We start from the raw sequence: 13,917 nt of genomic DNA, 5'->3' as shown, positions 1-13,917 counted from the left end.
GCGCGTGGGAAATATCAGTTTACCTCTCTCTCTTCTCACTGTGCATCTTTGTCCCTCGATTGTCAGGACTCTCTTTTTATCATTTCTCTCTAATTTTCTCTCCAAAGAAATCTCATTTTTCTGGGGAAATGGGGTGTGCGCAATCTAGGGTTGATAACGAAGAGGCGGTGGCGAGATGCAAGGAGCGACGAAACGTCATCAAGGAGGCGGTTGCGGCGAGCAAAGCTTTCGCCGCCGGTCATTTCGCCTACGCCATTGCTTTGAAGAACACTGGTGCTGCTCTCAGTGACTATGGCCATGGCGAATCTGATCAAACACTTGATGTCTTGGATCAAAGCCATTATCAGCAACAAAGTGACCGCACTGTGGATCCTGCTCCTCAACCTCCTCCGCCTCCGCCTATTGAGAATCTCCCTCCTCCGCCTCCTCCTCTCCCTAAATTCTCTCCTTCTCCGATTAAACGCGCCATTAGCTTGCCTACCATGGCGGTTAGAGGTAGGAAGCTTCGGACTGTGGATTCAATGGCGATTGAGGAGGAAGATGAAGAGGATGAGGAAGAAGATGAGGAAGAGGAGGGAGTTAAGGACGGTGCTAGAGTTACTACTCGTAAGGAGGAGGAGGAACAGTCTTCTCCCCGAACGCCGGAGAATGTTGGGAATGGTAGAAAGCGACCGGAGACGCCGGAGATTGCGAGTGCCTCGCCGGCGAATAGCATGGCTTGGGATTACTTTTTCATGGTGGAGAATATGCCTGGACCTAACTTAGACAATAGGGAAATGGGAAACGGGTATCAGAGTCAGAGTAATCATCATTTCGAGTTCAATGAAGAGGAAGAAGAAGTAGAGGAGAGATCTGGGATATTCCGTAAGAACTCCGGTCACAAGGCTGTTGAGGAAATGGAGCCGAAAACGCCGGAGAAAGTGGAGGAAGTTGAAGAAGAAGAAGAGGAAGAGGATGAGGAAGAAGAAGATGAAGAAGAAGAAGAGGAGGAAGAAGAAGAGGATGCAATGGTGGCGGAGGCAAAGAAGAAAAAGAAAGGAAAAGCTAAGATTGAGCATGCCAGCACTGCTCCGACGGAGTTCCGGCGTGCGGTCGCCAAGACCACCGCTTCAAGCGTGAATTTGATGAAGATACTGGATGAGATTGATGATCGATTCCTCAAAGCGTCAGAGTGTGCCCAGGAGGTCTCCAAAATGCTGGAAGCAACAAGATTACATTACCACTCGAATTTTGCAGATAATCGAGGTACTGAAGTCGTTTTTTCACTCTCTGATTCGGTGATTGAAGCAATTATATATTTTTCGTGCAGTTTGTTGAATCTATTGAGTTTCCAACCCTAAATTCTAACTGATTAAGTGCGGTCTAGCCAACGATTTTGGTTAAGGTCTTTCAAGATCAGTTCATATGAGTAGTTTTCTTTCCTTTTCTACCAAATTGCTCCAATTTTTTGAGACATTCAGATGAGTAATTTATTTCCTTTGCTTTAGCCAAAACTTTGGTTGCTGCTTTCTTAGGTGATTCATGATGTGTGGATGATTGGATTGGTTAGAAAGATTGATTCTTTGTTTCTCTAACTGAAACAATGAAAAAGAAAACCAAAAGTCTGAAAAAGTTATAGTTTTTTTTTAGATCGGATCATGGTTTAGTGTCTGCAATATTCTTAAAGTATGAGTCTGATGCACTTTTTGGTCTGTCTACTTTGACATTTGGGTCTGTGGTTTAACATTTGTGAGAATCCAAGATAAACCTTAAATTAATAGTTCTGGTGGCCTTCTTAATTGTTTTTTTCCGTTTAAAGCCTTCAAACAAAGTTCTGGATTTGACTAATCAACACTTTAACTCCCTTTTTCTTGCTATCCCTACCATTATCTTACCAGATCTATCCCTATCGGAGAGCGTTTCTGGGGCCAAAGTCTGATGGAAATTGATTACGTTTGCCTGTTTCTTGGACAGTTGTTGCTTTCTTGCTGATGAATTATTGATCTTTCCTTCCTTTTCAGGATATGTTGATCATTCTGCTAGGGTAATGCGGGTTATAACTTGGAATAAATCGCTAAGAGGCATTTCCAATGGTGAAGGTGGAAGAGATGACCAAGAATCAGATGAGCATGAAACTCATGCGACGGTGTTGGACAAATTGTTGGCATGGGAGAAGAAACTCTATGATGAAGTGAAGGTAGTTAACTTAAAGCTGATCATTTCTACTTAAAGTGTAAAGGATGTCTAGTTTAATGCATTTTTTCTTTGGTGGTGGTGTTTCTTTCTCTAGCAAGGTGAGCTTATGAAGATAGAGTACCAGAAAAAGGTATCTTTACTTAATAGGTATAAAAAAAAAGGTTCGAGTGCAGAAACCGTGGAGAAAACAAAGGCGGCCGTGAGTCATCTACACACGAGATATATCGTTGACATGCAATCAATGGATTCGACGGTCTCAGAAGTAAACCGTTTAAGGGATGACCAATTGTATCCAAGACTTGTCTCCCTAGTTGAAGGGTAGGTTCTCTCCTTCAAATGATTCTCTGTGATTCGTTAGCATTAGCCAATTCTAACCAGCTTTCTCGACGTGTGAGATTCTGCAGGATGGCAAAGATGTGGACAAATATGTGCATACAACATGACACACAACTAAAGATCGTTGGAGAGCTAAAATCCCTTGAAATCTCAACTTGTCACAAAGAAACCACAAAGCAACATCACCAACAGACACGGCAGTTCTGCACGGTCTTGGAAGAATGGCATGCTCAGTTCGATAGACTCGTGACTCACCAGAAGCAGTACATTAACTCTCTCAACAGCTGGTTGAAGCTAAACCTTATCCCCATTGAGAGCAGCCTTAAAGAGAAGGTTTCCTCTCCTCCACGGCCTCAGCGCCCGCCAATCCAAGCACTTCTCCACTCGTGGCATGACTGTCTTGAGAAACTTCCCGATGAGGTCGCCAAATCAGCTATTTCGTCTTTCGCTGCAGTCATCAAAACAATATTGCTTCATCAGGAGGAAGAGATAAAACTGAAGGAGAAATGTGAAGAGACGCGAAGAGAGTTTATAAGGAAGAAGCAAGGTTTTGAGGAATGGTATCAGAAACACTTGCAGAAAAGAGGACCAATGGAGGAAGGTGAAGGTGGGGAAGACGCAAGCAGTAGAGATCATGTCACAGAGAGGAGAATCGTTGTGGAGACACTGAAGAAAAGGCTTGAAGACGAAGAAGAAGCTCACCAAAGACATTGTGTTCAGGTGAGGGAGAAGTCTCTCAACAGTTTGAAGATCAGATTGCCTGAGATCTTCAGGGCACTGTCTGATTATGCCCACGCTTGTGCTGACTCATACGAAAAGCTCAGAATCATATCGCAGACTCAGAAAGCCACTGTATCTTCTTGAACCAGTTTTTACTTCTTTTCGAAACAAGAAAGGGCTCTCTCTCTCGCTGCTTATGTTTTAAATAAACTCTTGTTTGAATAGTTTTTAGAAGTAAGTTAACTATTTTTGCCACCCTGACATTTTACAAGTGGTTATGTACTATGAAACATTTATAATTAAAACATATATTCAAATAATTTCACCTTAAGATCTACACTGTTGAGAATGTAGTACATCATCATATAATTTAAAAAAGAAAAAAAAAGCATTTCCAAGTCCTAACCCCTCTGACTAATCAATAGCATGGTCTCTCCACCAACATCCAAAATAGACAAAACGATGTCGTGTCACCCAAAAGCTTTTACCATTTTTCCAACAACCTTGACGATTAAACTCAGAGAGCTGAGTTCCTCGTTAGTCTCTGTCTCAGCCTGTTTTTGACACTGAACTCTCTCTTTCCCTCTGAGTCTTCCTTGCATTTCTCCATCTCTTTTACATCATCATTGTCGCTTTCAGGTGCTACTTCCTCTGTTGACTTCATCTTGTTGTTGCCTTCAGAATTATCGTTTGTAACCACCAATGACGCACTTTGTTGCTCCTTTCCTTCCTCATCTTCTCGATCCATTTCCCTGATCAAGAAAAGAAGTTAATGATGAGTTTCCTCAAGCATAGTATGACAGAAATTTGGGTTTAATTCCAAACTGATGGTTCATTGGAAAACGAATTACACATCTCCGCTATAGAGGTTTCCAAAGACCAATAATATTTGATGATTTCTAAGTGATACAACAGGACAGGTGAGATCAGCAGCGTTTACATTCTAGTTCATCATTTTATTTGAGAGTTGATTAAGCAAAATGGAAATACTCTCTGATATGTTATGATGGATAGATAAGTTCGCTTAACAAAATAGTCAAGCTCTTACTCTGCATCCTTCACAGCCTCACTGATCATTTTTTCATACTCGTCTGCACAATAAAATATACAAAAGAACAAGCCATACTAACGGGTAAGTAGTATATCAAATAAGAGGAAGTAACACAAGTATATATGACTTTACCAAAGGTGTAAGTAGCGGGCATGCGGTTACGACAAGAACGGGTAATGCGCATAGGACGTGAGAAATTGACACTAATGGCCATCTCTTGCTTCATTTTCTTTTTGATGGCCCTTTCTTTCTTCTGTTATTGCGAAAGGAATAGATACACCGTTAAACAAAAAACATGATATAGCAGATGTGCATTAGCATAAAGAACGAATTTGAGGGATGTAGCTAAAATGTACTTTATGGTATTTCTCAACAACGGGTATAGCATCTGTCTCGATCATCTGGCCGATAGCAGCCAAAGAAGAAGCTTTGCATGATGATAACTCTCTCTGCCATTATAGCATATTATTGATGAATGAAAAAAAAAAACAGTTACACACATCTGAAAGAGTAGAAGAACAAACAAAAAAGAAGCTTACAGCGACTCGTTGAAATTCATCTAGATTGGTTGCATCAGTTTCCCAGCAGAAACTAGATATATCTGAGCATGCATTCTTCCTTGCTTTAGCGCTCTTCGAGAAGTCATTGACTTCCCTATATAATCTGTACCCCTGGATGTCATTACCATCAAACCTAGAACGGAAAAACCAATGAAAAGTTAAGCACACCGAATGTAAAATACAAAAAGAAGTAATAAGATATGTAATTAATTACCAGTAAGAAATCTTCTTTCCATCTCCTCCAAACTTCCTTTTCTGGAAACCTGAATCCAAAGCTCCTTGCTTGGCATTCTCTTGAATAAACGTACGAGCATCATCTTGCTATACCATCCAAAACAAAAAGGATAAACTAAGAAAAAGTAACAAATCCAACTAGCAATGCTCTTGTTTAGATATGTAAACAAAGCGGCATGCATTGATAATATAGTTCAAGAACTAAATGATAAGAAGAAATTACTTGGACTCGAAGCTCACAAAGTGCTTTAAGAAGCTGCAGGCGATTAGTAGGGTCAAGTCCTTTGTATTCAACTATTTCCTCCCTAGCCATACAACAGGAGAGAAGAAAGTTGTTAGGCAATACCATTTCAACGTGAATCAAATAACATAATGCACAAATATTGACACCATTTCACCAAATACCCTTTGTTAGCGGTTACAGGAATTTCACCCTCAGCAATCTGCAAATAATGGCATTACAGGAGTCAATAAAGAAACAAAAATTTAACCTGTTTCAAAAGAGGATATAAGCTACTAGAAAAGGTTCAGTGTGGCCTTACCAATGGCCACCATGGAGTTAGTTTCTTACACAACACCGTGATCCATGCATCTCCCTGGTCAAGCGATTTACCTATCGGTAGTATCCCCTGTGGAAATTTCAGTTCCAGTAAAGGTTTCGTATAGGTAATGAACACACTTGTGCTTGTATGCATGATGAAAAAGAGGAGAAATCATAGAGATTCAGAAGAGTTTTTGTTAGAATCCATTGACAGCAGATAATATGTTAAGCTCAATAAATGATAAAATCGAAACCTTCAAAAGTGCGATGTGAAGCTGAGCATTTGTGGCGTTGGAATCGATAAGACCCGTCTCAATTTCTTCAGCTGTTAACTTCAATTTTTCCGAGACGAGTGGTCCAAAGACCTGCCACAACAACAAAATCTTTTTTAGGGAAACATCCCAACGCTAATCACATGATCGATGTCAGAAATGTTTAGTTTCCCGTTGAATTAGTGCACCAAGCAACAAAATCTCCAACAAATTCCTAGAATATAAAGCCGTAGATGCAAAACATGGAAGAAAATGTTCCGTTTGGAAAAAAAAAAAGGAAAACGAAGATTCGCCTGTAAAAGAGAAATCGAGAAATTTGGTATTTAAGACAAAGAGAGAAGCGAAAGAGTTTCATACATTCAAGAAATTTAGAACAGAAGCAAGTTCCCAGCGTCCACGCAGGTGCTTCACTGCTGAGTCGGTGGATGAATCGTCCACCAGAATCGTCAAGTCGTCGCCGCAGAGTCCTTCTTTTTCCAACGCCGGCTCGGGTTCTCCGGTCGCGACCATTGTCCTTTGGCGGAGCATTACCATTTCCGTAGAGAGAGAGAGAAAAAAAAAAGAGAGAGAGTGGAAGACGAGAAGATGAATGGGTTTTTGTGGGAGTGGGAGTGTAAAATGGAGAAATTTTGGGGGAGCTCTCCCGCCAAAGGAGGGATGCTTTTACTATTTACTATTTACTCTACCACACCCTAGAGTTATTAATATTTTACTTTTTTATCTTTTCTTTTATTCTATATTTCTATTTTAGTCCCTGAAAATATCTGTATTTCGGCTTTAATTTCTTTCTGCTGATATAAAAGATTGTACTTGAACAGTAGTACATTTTTTCATTTTGACTAGACTGTACATTTTGATTCCTTATTAGATAATTAATATCCATAGAAATTCATATGACGTATGGTCAAATATGAAATTCACAATCTCTGGTCCGCTTACCTCAAAACAAAATTTAAAGTTATATCCTACATGTTGAGCAAATCCTTGTTCCTTTCTTATCTATTTTATGAATTTTTCACTTGAATCCGAATATACGGATGTGTCATGTGTGTGTGAAAAAAGCCATCCTAATGAATTTTATCCACTTGTATTTTCTGTTAAAAAAGTGTCGGTAATAGCAACGTCAAGCTAATACAAAACCAAACCAGTGAGTCTTTCTGACATTTAGAATATTTCTTCTACCTGATAAGTTTTTTTCTCCAGAGTAAGCATTCCCCTGCTACATTAGAAATGAGGAACCGATCAAGTAATGATGAATTTAGCAGTTTCATGCCAAAACAAAGACTATCGAACCCGAGAGAGGTTAAAATCGAGTACCTCATTTTAGCCTCGGTTGCTTAGCATGTCTAGAATAGTGTAAGCAGCTTTCTGAAACTGTTCTTTCTCTTCCTCGAGAACCCTTTTCTTCTCCATTGCAAAATCCTTTGATTTCTCAATCTCTTCCTTGATTCCAACAGAGTTTTGATCGATCTCACTGCAGGATTTGTCAACCCAAGAGAGAGAGAGAGGCACTGGATAAGCACTCAGCAGTAGCCATTACGCTTGTTGTAGACACAACATATACTTACTTGACCAACTTGAGCATATTCTCCATTCCCATCTGAACCTGCTGTGACATTTCTGCAAATTGCAACATATCAGGACCATGGCTAATAGAAGGTTCAACAACAAACCTATACACATTGTTCAAAAACTAATGGAGAAAACATTGACTTGTGATCTCAAACCATCCACTGATCTAATCCATTAAACATTTAATGATAAACCTTCAAATCGACATATATAAGGTCTCAGCTCATGAAATTGCATAAGCCAAAGAGACAAGGATAGTGTATCCAGAACAAACATAATCAGAATAACAAAATAGAACAACTCCAAACTGATCTAAGCAACGATAATATACATTTTTCATTCTAATCATTTGTTTTTAGCTACTCTGGCAAATAACATTGACCCAAGCGACAATCAGTCTCTATTGAGAAACTATAGTAACATCACCTACAGCTTTTTTTGGCGAGAGAAGAACCTAACAATGGCGAATAAATTTCGATTCTACAGGTGTACTAGCACAAGAAGAGATGCGAATAAGTATGCACAAACTCGTTAATACCAAATCATAGAGCATTTTATTTCATGATGCGAATAAAGTATGCACAAGCTCGTTAAAACCATATAATAGAGCATTTCATTTTTATGATTTTCACAAAGAACCAGTACGTTTATGAATTTCACTAAGATGATGAGCTAGTCCGACATCGGAACACGCGCTGATTCATGATTCCTAGGTCAGTAGAAATTCGGTTTTGAATGAAAAGGATCACAGGAAAGGGGAAAAAACAACAAACCGAAGATGAGAGACGCCAGATCTGATTCAGCTTGCTGACCAGGAGGTTGATGAGCAACAAGCTGCGCACCATTCTGCGACGGTGATTCCGCCATTATCGCAGAGAGAGAGAGAGAGAGAGAGAGAGATTTCGAAGCTAAGCAAGAGAAGAGGTGTTGTATTTGCGAGTAAACAGATTTGTTTCGAGCCGTGTGTGTGTGAGACTGTGAGTGTTGGCCTTGGCCTGTTAAGAGTCTCCAAAACTAATCAATTTTAATCGAAGTTTCGCGTTTCAATTTTCGTCTTTGACGGTATAATGGTAATCGGTGTACCAGATCAAACCGGGCAATGCAAAATGCTGTGTTGGTCCGTTCATTGTGGAAGGCAAGTCAAAACACTCTGATCTGGAAAAGTGTTAAACTGGTTTATCTTTCAAGCGTTTAGAGCCGTATTAATAATGGGAGTATCGAAACTTTATTAATGTAATAATCTTATTACCCTCTCTTTCCGTAAGTTTTTCGGGAAGACACAAATATCAAAAATCCTTGAATGGTAGATGTGTTGTTTCATGCATAATAGTTTTTCCTATAGACTTATGCTTGGTTTTGCCTTATGTGTTATACTTTTTTGGGTGTTTGAACATCCTTGATTCCGGATTGAAAGAAACTATTATGATTAATAGCTCAGAGTCGGACAAAAGGAAACATTTCCTAAGGAAAGCAACTTACAAGAGACCAGACGGAGAGAGTGAAGAGATAGACTCGAGAGGTTAAGGAGCCAACACACGTAATTGGCTCAAGTGAATTGCTCTTAAATGCATTTGATAGCAAACAAACTTGGAAACGCCAAGTATACAAAAGACAGCTTCAGCTTCGGGTTTGGCGAGTGTTGTACGATTTGCAGTTTGGGCATTTCTGAGCCACCACATGGTACTGTACCTCCGATTTTTTCCCACAGTCGTTGCAGAGAATTCGAACCTGTTTTGACCCCATCAAAAGGTTATATAATCTGCTGATTTTAATTTCATTTCTTGGTTATAGGATGAGGTGTGAGAATAAGCTCAGACTAACCATTCTGTTCTGGTATGGTTCTGGCATTGGTGTAGCAGCAATCTCCATGTCGAATTTCTCCCACACCTTAGACATGTCGCATACAGATTTTGAGCAAAGTGGGCACGCGTATCTGCAGGCATTAGTTTACACCTGTCAGTTCAAAGATATCTACGATAACAAATTTTTAAAACAGGACACAAGCCCTGAGTTATGTATACTCACTGGTAATGTTCTCTCATTTCCTCCAAGCACTTCTGATGGATTGTGTGTCCACATGGCAAAACCGTCACATCGTTACGTGATTCAAACAGGAACTGGAAGAAAAAAACAGCCAGAACGATTTTGGTATAAAGGGACGTCAATGTTTACGATGGATCAGTAGAACCAAAACGACAATATGTTTTACCTCGAAACAAATGGGGCAATCGTGATGCATTGCTCCTTCAACACAAGGGTGACTGTTCTTGAGGAGGATTGAATAACAACAGCCTGTTTGAGAGTCAGAGAGCTGGTTAGATTGTACAGGTCAACAGAATCAACAGATATACTAGTGTCCAGCATGAAAACTTGAGGTTCTCTGATGCCGAAGATGGCTTACCACACTTGTAACAGTGAAAGAAATTCTCACGTCCACCGATTCTGGAATGAAAGAAGCAAGATTTTAGTTATGAACATATTTATAGCGTGTGGGCTAAATCAAACGTGTTGTATGTTAAAGAGGAGTTCAAGATGAACCTGCAAATTCCACACCCGTCGCAGTGATACTGTTTTTTAGATGTCTGGAAACAAGAAAGCAACATAATGGTTAACCAGCAAAAATAAAGAAGCCTGGAAATTCTAAGGCCTAGTCTGTAGCATAAATTAATATAAAAAATATGGATACAACAAAACAAGCTAAGGAATAAATTATCCTCAGAAATCTTACATCATCATCATAGAGCTTGCAAACTTCACAGAAGTACTTCCCCATGCACACTCCGCAGTTAATACAAGTTTGACGAACCTGGTGAAGGCCAGGGAAAACAGAGAGTTAATTCTTCAACAAATTTCTGAAAATGTTTGTTAGCATCTTTTCTGTTAATGGGCCACTCAGCTCCTTCACTGGTCGCACTAAATCTCTCTTTACTAAAAGTAGCAAAATTTAGAGAAAGTATTGAGTTAGAAAACACCTCTTGTTCAGTGCCACAGAGTAAGCAAATAACCTGTGATGAAGAAGATAGAGATCTTGTCAACTGGGAGTCGAGCATAGAATAATGAACATAGAGCGACCAAGATATACAGACTACTATACCAGTTCAACTTTCTGGCGAGGAATATCATGCCTCTGTTTCTGATCTACATTTATGCTGTTCTGCTTCCAAGACATGATTACAAAAGACAGTACAGATCTTGAGAAAAATAGGAGTTGCAAAAAACAGGCAGTTTCCTGAAATCTATAACTTCAAATAAAGAACTCTACCTTCGCCTCATTATGACAGTGATGGCAACCAAATATCTCATTACAGCAAGGAGCTCTAATGCAACACCTTCTTCTGTAATGTGGACATCTGCAAGAACATTGGGAGAAATTAATCCAAGAAACATGCTCCACTCTCAGAAAGTTCAAACAGGAAGCAAAAATTACCCAAACTCCATTAGTCCTCTGTTACGGACTTCTTTTAATAATGACTCCGCTGCCTCCAATTCGAGAACTGACAACTCAGAATCCTCACTGGATGAACGAGGGGACAAATTTCTTGACATCTCACTGTCCTCTCGATCAGTCTTCTGGGCTTGCTGAACTATATGGTTGAAATGTATGTGCCCCATTACGAATTATCTGTGAGTGATATTGGCAGACAATGCCAGCTGATGGAAAAGCTTATGAGACCTGCAAGTAGGAAAAGATTTTAGAATATATGTTCATCATTTCCAGAACTCTGTCACCTGAAAATCAGGAAAAAAACTCGATGAACTGTTGCTTCCATCTACATTGCACCAGACCAATCCAATCAGCACCAAGACAATCCAGCTTCGAAACGGCGCCAATCAGCTTTCTCCAAGAGGAATGAATTAAAAAAAAAAAATTACAAATATCCTGTTAAACAACTAAACACAGCTCTCTTGGTTGATGGATCCTTCATAGACAAACAAAAGCCTAGCACACTGAATGCTCACTTCAGTCCTTGAAATCTGGGGAAATCTATCCAGTTTAAACCGGATATGCCCAACCTATCGTAAAAGCAAGGCAAACACGATCAAACAAGGTTTGGGACTGACATAGAAAAGGGAATAACCGGGTTAAAGAGATGGGTTAGGGTCCAAAGAGGATAGACCTACCTCCGACTGCCACTTTGCACCAATTTTCTTCAGTCAACATACGAATCAGAAAATTCTTAAAGGAAACAGAAACCTGAAGAGTACTCTTAGTTTATACAACTCCATCTTTAAAGCTGGCTTCTTTTCTCTTGAGCTAAAGTGTATCCAGTAACCAAAGGAATTAAAAAGCTACGGGAAAGTTCTACTACTAAGTTCACAACCTCCGGATTCTCGAGGGAGCAGAAAGCTCGTCATGAACAACCAGGTGATATGCTCCTAGGAAACTCAATTATATAGCTGAGATAGACAGGCTACCAACAAAGTGAGCAACCAGGCCACCTTCTTCAAGTATAACTACGAGGAACCTCTGTTCATCCACCTTAGATGAGATGACAAAACAACGAGCACTCATGGCCAAATCAGATATAATAAACAGATAATTGAAGAGTGCATGATCAAGGGAAATACTTAGGTAGAATGAAGTTTTCACAGGTCTGGGTTAACGAAGAAAAATATCCATGAAGGGTAACAACTAAGCTGAAAAAGGAGATGGCTATTACACTAGATCAACACGAAGAAAGATGTTTCTCACTGAGCTCTGGATCCTTTCATCGCTAAACCAGAAGAACTAAAACCAGGCTCTGAGACTCACCTTAAATCTAGCTTTTTACTCCTGAAACAGCGCCGATATGCCTTCCAACGATACCAAGTATTCCCCAAGAAGACCCAGCACAAACACTGCCTCATGGTCATGGGTATGGTTCAAATTCAAAGAAGTGTCAGATGTATTCTGTCTATGGAAGTCTGGATTAACATCTTCTATGAAGCACCAAACTAAATCTGCTGGATGGATTATAAGAGGCCTATGATTCTACTTGCTCCCCGTACAACAGAGAACATAATCTATTTGCAGTTGAATTCAGAATTTGCGACATGCCCAAACCAAATTCTTCAGTCTAAGCTACGGCTTCTTCTGAAATCTTCCAAGTCTTTTCGAAAACTATACGGAACCCAATCGATCAAAACTAAAGTGTATGAGAAAAATCAACCACACACTTAGAGAGAGGGACACATTACCAAAACAAATCCAAGGAATGAAAAGATCAAATCCAAGGAATGAAAAGATCAAATCACGAAAACGTAGAAAAAGAGGATAAATCAAATCACACACTACGAATCATACTATAGATGACGAACTTCCGATCCGGCGATCTCCTCCGATTAGAGAATTTCGGAGAGACAAGCTAAGCTCTCCGGCGATAATTCCGAGCTCTCCAAGCAAGAAACCTTCGATTGAAAGTGACGACGTCTCACGAAAGAAAATCGAGTTTTTCAGGTGATGAAAACTTTGAGGATACCCGCGTGTGGTTTATAAAGGTGGGAAGATGAGGCTTGACTTTCCAGATACTTCGAATTTTGCCGTTCTTAAAGCGAAAGAGACGTCAACCAAAATTATGTCCTTAATTATTATGATTTTTTCTTTTTTGTTGACAGCGGAATATCTTTTTTTTTTCGTTTTTGTCGTCATTGCGAAATATCTAAAAAATCATTAATTTTCAGGATTTCTACGTTTAATATCTCACCCAAAAGGAAAAAAAAAAAACATATATATACACATGTCGCCATACAATTTCCAAATGTCTACGATCATATTTCGATGCTACAGCTGGAGTATGTCTTCAAAATCCAATTTAGTTTTTAAGCAAAAGAAATGAGACGTTACTTAAAATGAAATATATGTTAAGTTCTTAATCGCAAAATTACGACTAAATTGTCCAAGTGTTAATTGGCGCAAACAGACGAAACACATCTTTTTAACAATTTATGAAAGGATTGCATTTTTCATTTTTAGACGAAAACCCCACCTAATTTTGTTGTAGTGAATGAACATTTTAATATAGTATCGAAACTGATAACATTATTGCGGAGAAAGGTTACGTGTTCAACTTAATTAACTTATCTTATTGCGGGGACGCGGATGATGACGTGGCTTACTAAATGATTGGATATCTTTAGGAGTTTGAATTTCCCGGGAATCTTTAATCAGTTTATTTACAAAAGAATTCCCACAAGCATCAATTGATTATCTCTCTATGAGACTATGATGTAGACACGTATCAACTCTTGTTGTCAATCCATTCAAAGAATACAAATTCATACATATCTCATAAATGTTCACAATACAAACGAGTCAATTTTTTTTTAATCGCAATGAGATTTACATGTTGTTTTCTCGATTAAAATTCAACTCTTGAAATAGTAATTTTGAAAGCTTCGAACTTTACAGCATTCATTGGTATGCTTAGAGATAGTATCTAATGATAGACTTAATCTGTCGTCAGATTGTTGCTAACC

At 39.2% G+C, this 13,917-nt stretch overlaps 4 protein-coding genes across 6 annotated transcripts; 1 reads left to right on the top strand and 3 right to left on the bottom strand.

Moving 5' to 3' along the window:
* Positions 1 to 56: 56 nt before the first annotated feature.
* Positions 57 to 3,558, top strand: LOC18011980 (nitrate regulatory gene2 protein). The gene is made up of 4 exons (XM_006394751.2): positions 57 to 1,245; positions 2,001 to 2,176; positions 2,270 to 2,493; positions 2,580 to 3,558. Exons 1-4 carry the CDS (start codon positions 129 to 131, stop codon positions 3,373 to 3,375), a joined length of 2,313 nt encoding a protein of 770 aa, XP_006394813.1. The 5' UTR covers positions 57 to 128; the 3' UTR covers positions 3,376 to 3,558.
* Positions 3,559 to 3,565: 7 nt separating this feature from the next.
* Positions 3,566 to 6,526, bottom strand: LOC18011979 (DDT domain-containing protein DDR4). Its single transcript, XM_006394750.2, has 11 exons — positions 6,247 to 6,526; positions 5,872 to 5,982; positions 5,619 to 5,705; positions 5,482 to 5,519; positions 5,300 to 5,381; positions 5,057 to 5,163; positions 4,822 to 4,975; positions 4,639 to 4,731; positions 4,415 to 4,535; positions 4,280 to 4,322; positions 3,566 to 3,983 (listed from the first exon to the last, which is right to left on the bottom strand). Exons 1-11 carry the CDS (start codon positions 6,421 to 6,423, stop codon positions 3,749 to 3,751), a joined length of 1,248 nt encoding a protein of 415 aa, XP_006394812.1. The 5' UTR covers positions 6,424 to 6,526; the 3' UTR covers positions 3,566 to 3,748.
* Positions 6,527 to 6,821: 295 nt separating this feature from the next.
* LOC18011927 lies at positions 6,822 to 8,597 on the bottom strand. Of its 2 annotated transcripts, none has more exons than XM_024151107.1 (5): positions 8,545 to 8,597; positions 8,235 to 8,456; positions 7,458 to 7,509; positions 7,207 to 7,363; positions 6,822 to 7,108 (listed from the first exon to the last, which is right to left on the bottom strand). In XM_024151107.1, exons 2-4 carry the CDS (start codon positions 8,326 to 8,328, stop codon positions 7,213 to 7,215), a joined length of 297 nt encoding a protein of 98 aa, XP_024006875.1. In that variant the 5' UTR covers positions 8,329 to 8,456; positions 8,545 to 8,597; the 3' UTR covers positions 6,822 to 7,108; positions 7,207 to 7,212. The 2 variants fall into 2 exon arrangements, with proteins under 2 accessions (XP_024006875.1, XP_006394811.1); XM_006394749.2 differs by having other exon boundaries at positions 6,866 to 7,105; positions 8,545 to 8,595.
* Positions 8,598 to 8,861: 264 nt separating this feature from the next.
* On the bottom strand, positions 8,862 to 12,919 carry LOC18011926 (probable E3 ubiquitin-protein ligase RZFP34). Of its 2 annotated transcripts, none has more exons than XM_024151687.1 (12): positions 11,584 to 12,919; positions 10,889 to 11,475; positions 10,724 to 10,811; positions 10,556 to 10,615; positions 10,434 to 10,466; positions 10,190 to 10,267; positions 10,000 to 10,043; positions 9,863 to 9,903; positions 9,671 to 9,753; positions 9,487 to 9,578; positions 9,283 to 9,394; positions 8,862 to 9,189 (listed from the first exon to the last, which is right to left on the bottom strand). In XM_024151687.1, the coding sequence occupies exons 2-12, from the start codon at positions 11,071 to 11,073 to the stop codon at positions 9,079 to 9,081; spliced, it is 927 nt and encodes a 308-aa protein (XP_024007455.1). In that variant the 5' UTR covers positions 11,074 to 11,475; positions 11,584 to 12,919; the 3' UTR covers positions 8,862 to 9,078. The 2 variants fall into 2 exon arrangements, with proteins under 2 accessions (XP_024007455.1, XP_024007456.1); XM_024151688.1 differs by having other exon boundaries at positions 10,889 to 11,134; positions 12,746 to 12,914.
* Between the last annotated feature and the right edge of the window lie 998 nt (positions 12,920 to 13,917).

This window comes from Eutrema salsugineum, unplaced genomic scaffold (assembly GCF_000478725.1).
Source record: "Eutrema salsugineum unplaced genomic scaffold, Eutsalg1_0 scaffold_6, whole genome shotgun sequence".
NCBI classification, from domain to species: Eukaryota; Viridiplantae; Streptophyta; class Magnoliopsida; order Brassicales; family Brassicaceae; genus Eutrema; species Eutrema salsugineum.
The sequence above is the reverse complement of the archived record's forward strand: the minus strand, read 5'-3'. Positions and strand labels throughout refer to the sequence as shown.

Excerpts from the sequence above, each read along its gene's own strand:
- LOC18011980 (XM_006394751.2), top strand. The coding sequence starts at position 129 with ATGGGGTGTGCGCAATCTAGGGTTGATAACGAAGAGGCGGTGGCGAGA. Across the intron at positions 1,246-2,000 it reads GAATTTTGCAGATAATCGAG|GATATGTTGATCATTCTGCT; the intron begins GTACTGAAGTCG and ends CTTCCTTTTCAG. Across the intron at positions 2,177-2,269 it reads AACTCTATGATGAAGTGAAG|CAAGGTGAGCTTATGAAGAT; the intron begins GTAGTTAACTTA and ends TTCTTTCTCTAG.
- LOC18011926 (XM_024151687.1), bottom strand. The coding sequence starts at position 11,073 with ATGGGGCACATACATTTCAACCATATAGTTCAGCAAGCCCAGAAGACT. Across the intron at positions 9,904-9,999 it reads GACGGGTGTGGAATTTGCAG|AATCGGTGGACGTGAGAATT; the intron begins GTTCATCTTGAA and ends CTTTCATTCCAG. Across the intron at positions 9,579-9,670 it reads ATTGCCCCATTTGTTTCGAG|TTCCTGTTTGAATCACGTAA; the intron begins GTAAAACATATT and ends TTTTTCTTCCAG.
- LOC18011979 (XM_006394750.2), bottom strand. The coding sequence starts at position 6,423 with ATGGTAATGCTCCGCCAAAGGACAATGGTCGCGACCGGAGAACCCGAG. Across the intron at positions 5,164-5,299 it reads TTTGTGAGCTTCGAGTCCAA|CAAGATGATGCTCGTACGTT; the intron begins GTAATTTCTTCT and ends TGGATGGTATAG. Across the intron at positions 4,976-5,056 it reads GGAAAGAAGATTTCTTACTG|GTTTGATGGTAATGACATCC; the intron begins GTAATTAATTAC and ends TTTCCGTTCTAG.
- LOC18011927 (XM_024151107.1), bottom strand. The coding sequence starts at position 8,328 with ATGGCGGAATCACCGTCGCAGAATGGTGCGCAGCTTGTTGCTCATCAA. Across the intron at positions 7,510-8,234 it reads TCTGGCGTCTCTCATCTTCG|AAATGTCACAGCAGGTTCAG; the intron begins GTTTGTTGTTTT and ends TGCAATTTGCAG. Across the intron at positions 7,364-7,457 it reads AATATGCTCAAGTTGGTCAA|TGAGATCGATCAAAACTCTG; the intron begins GTAAGTATATGT and ends CAAATCCTGCAG.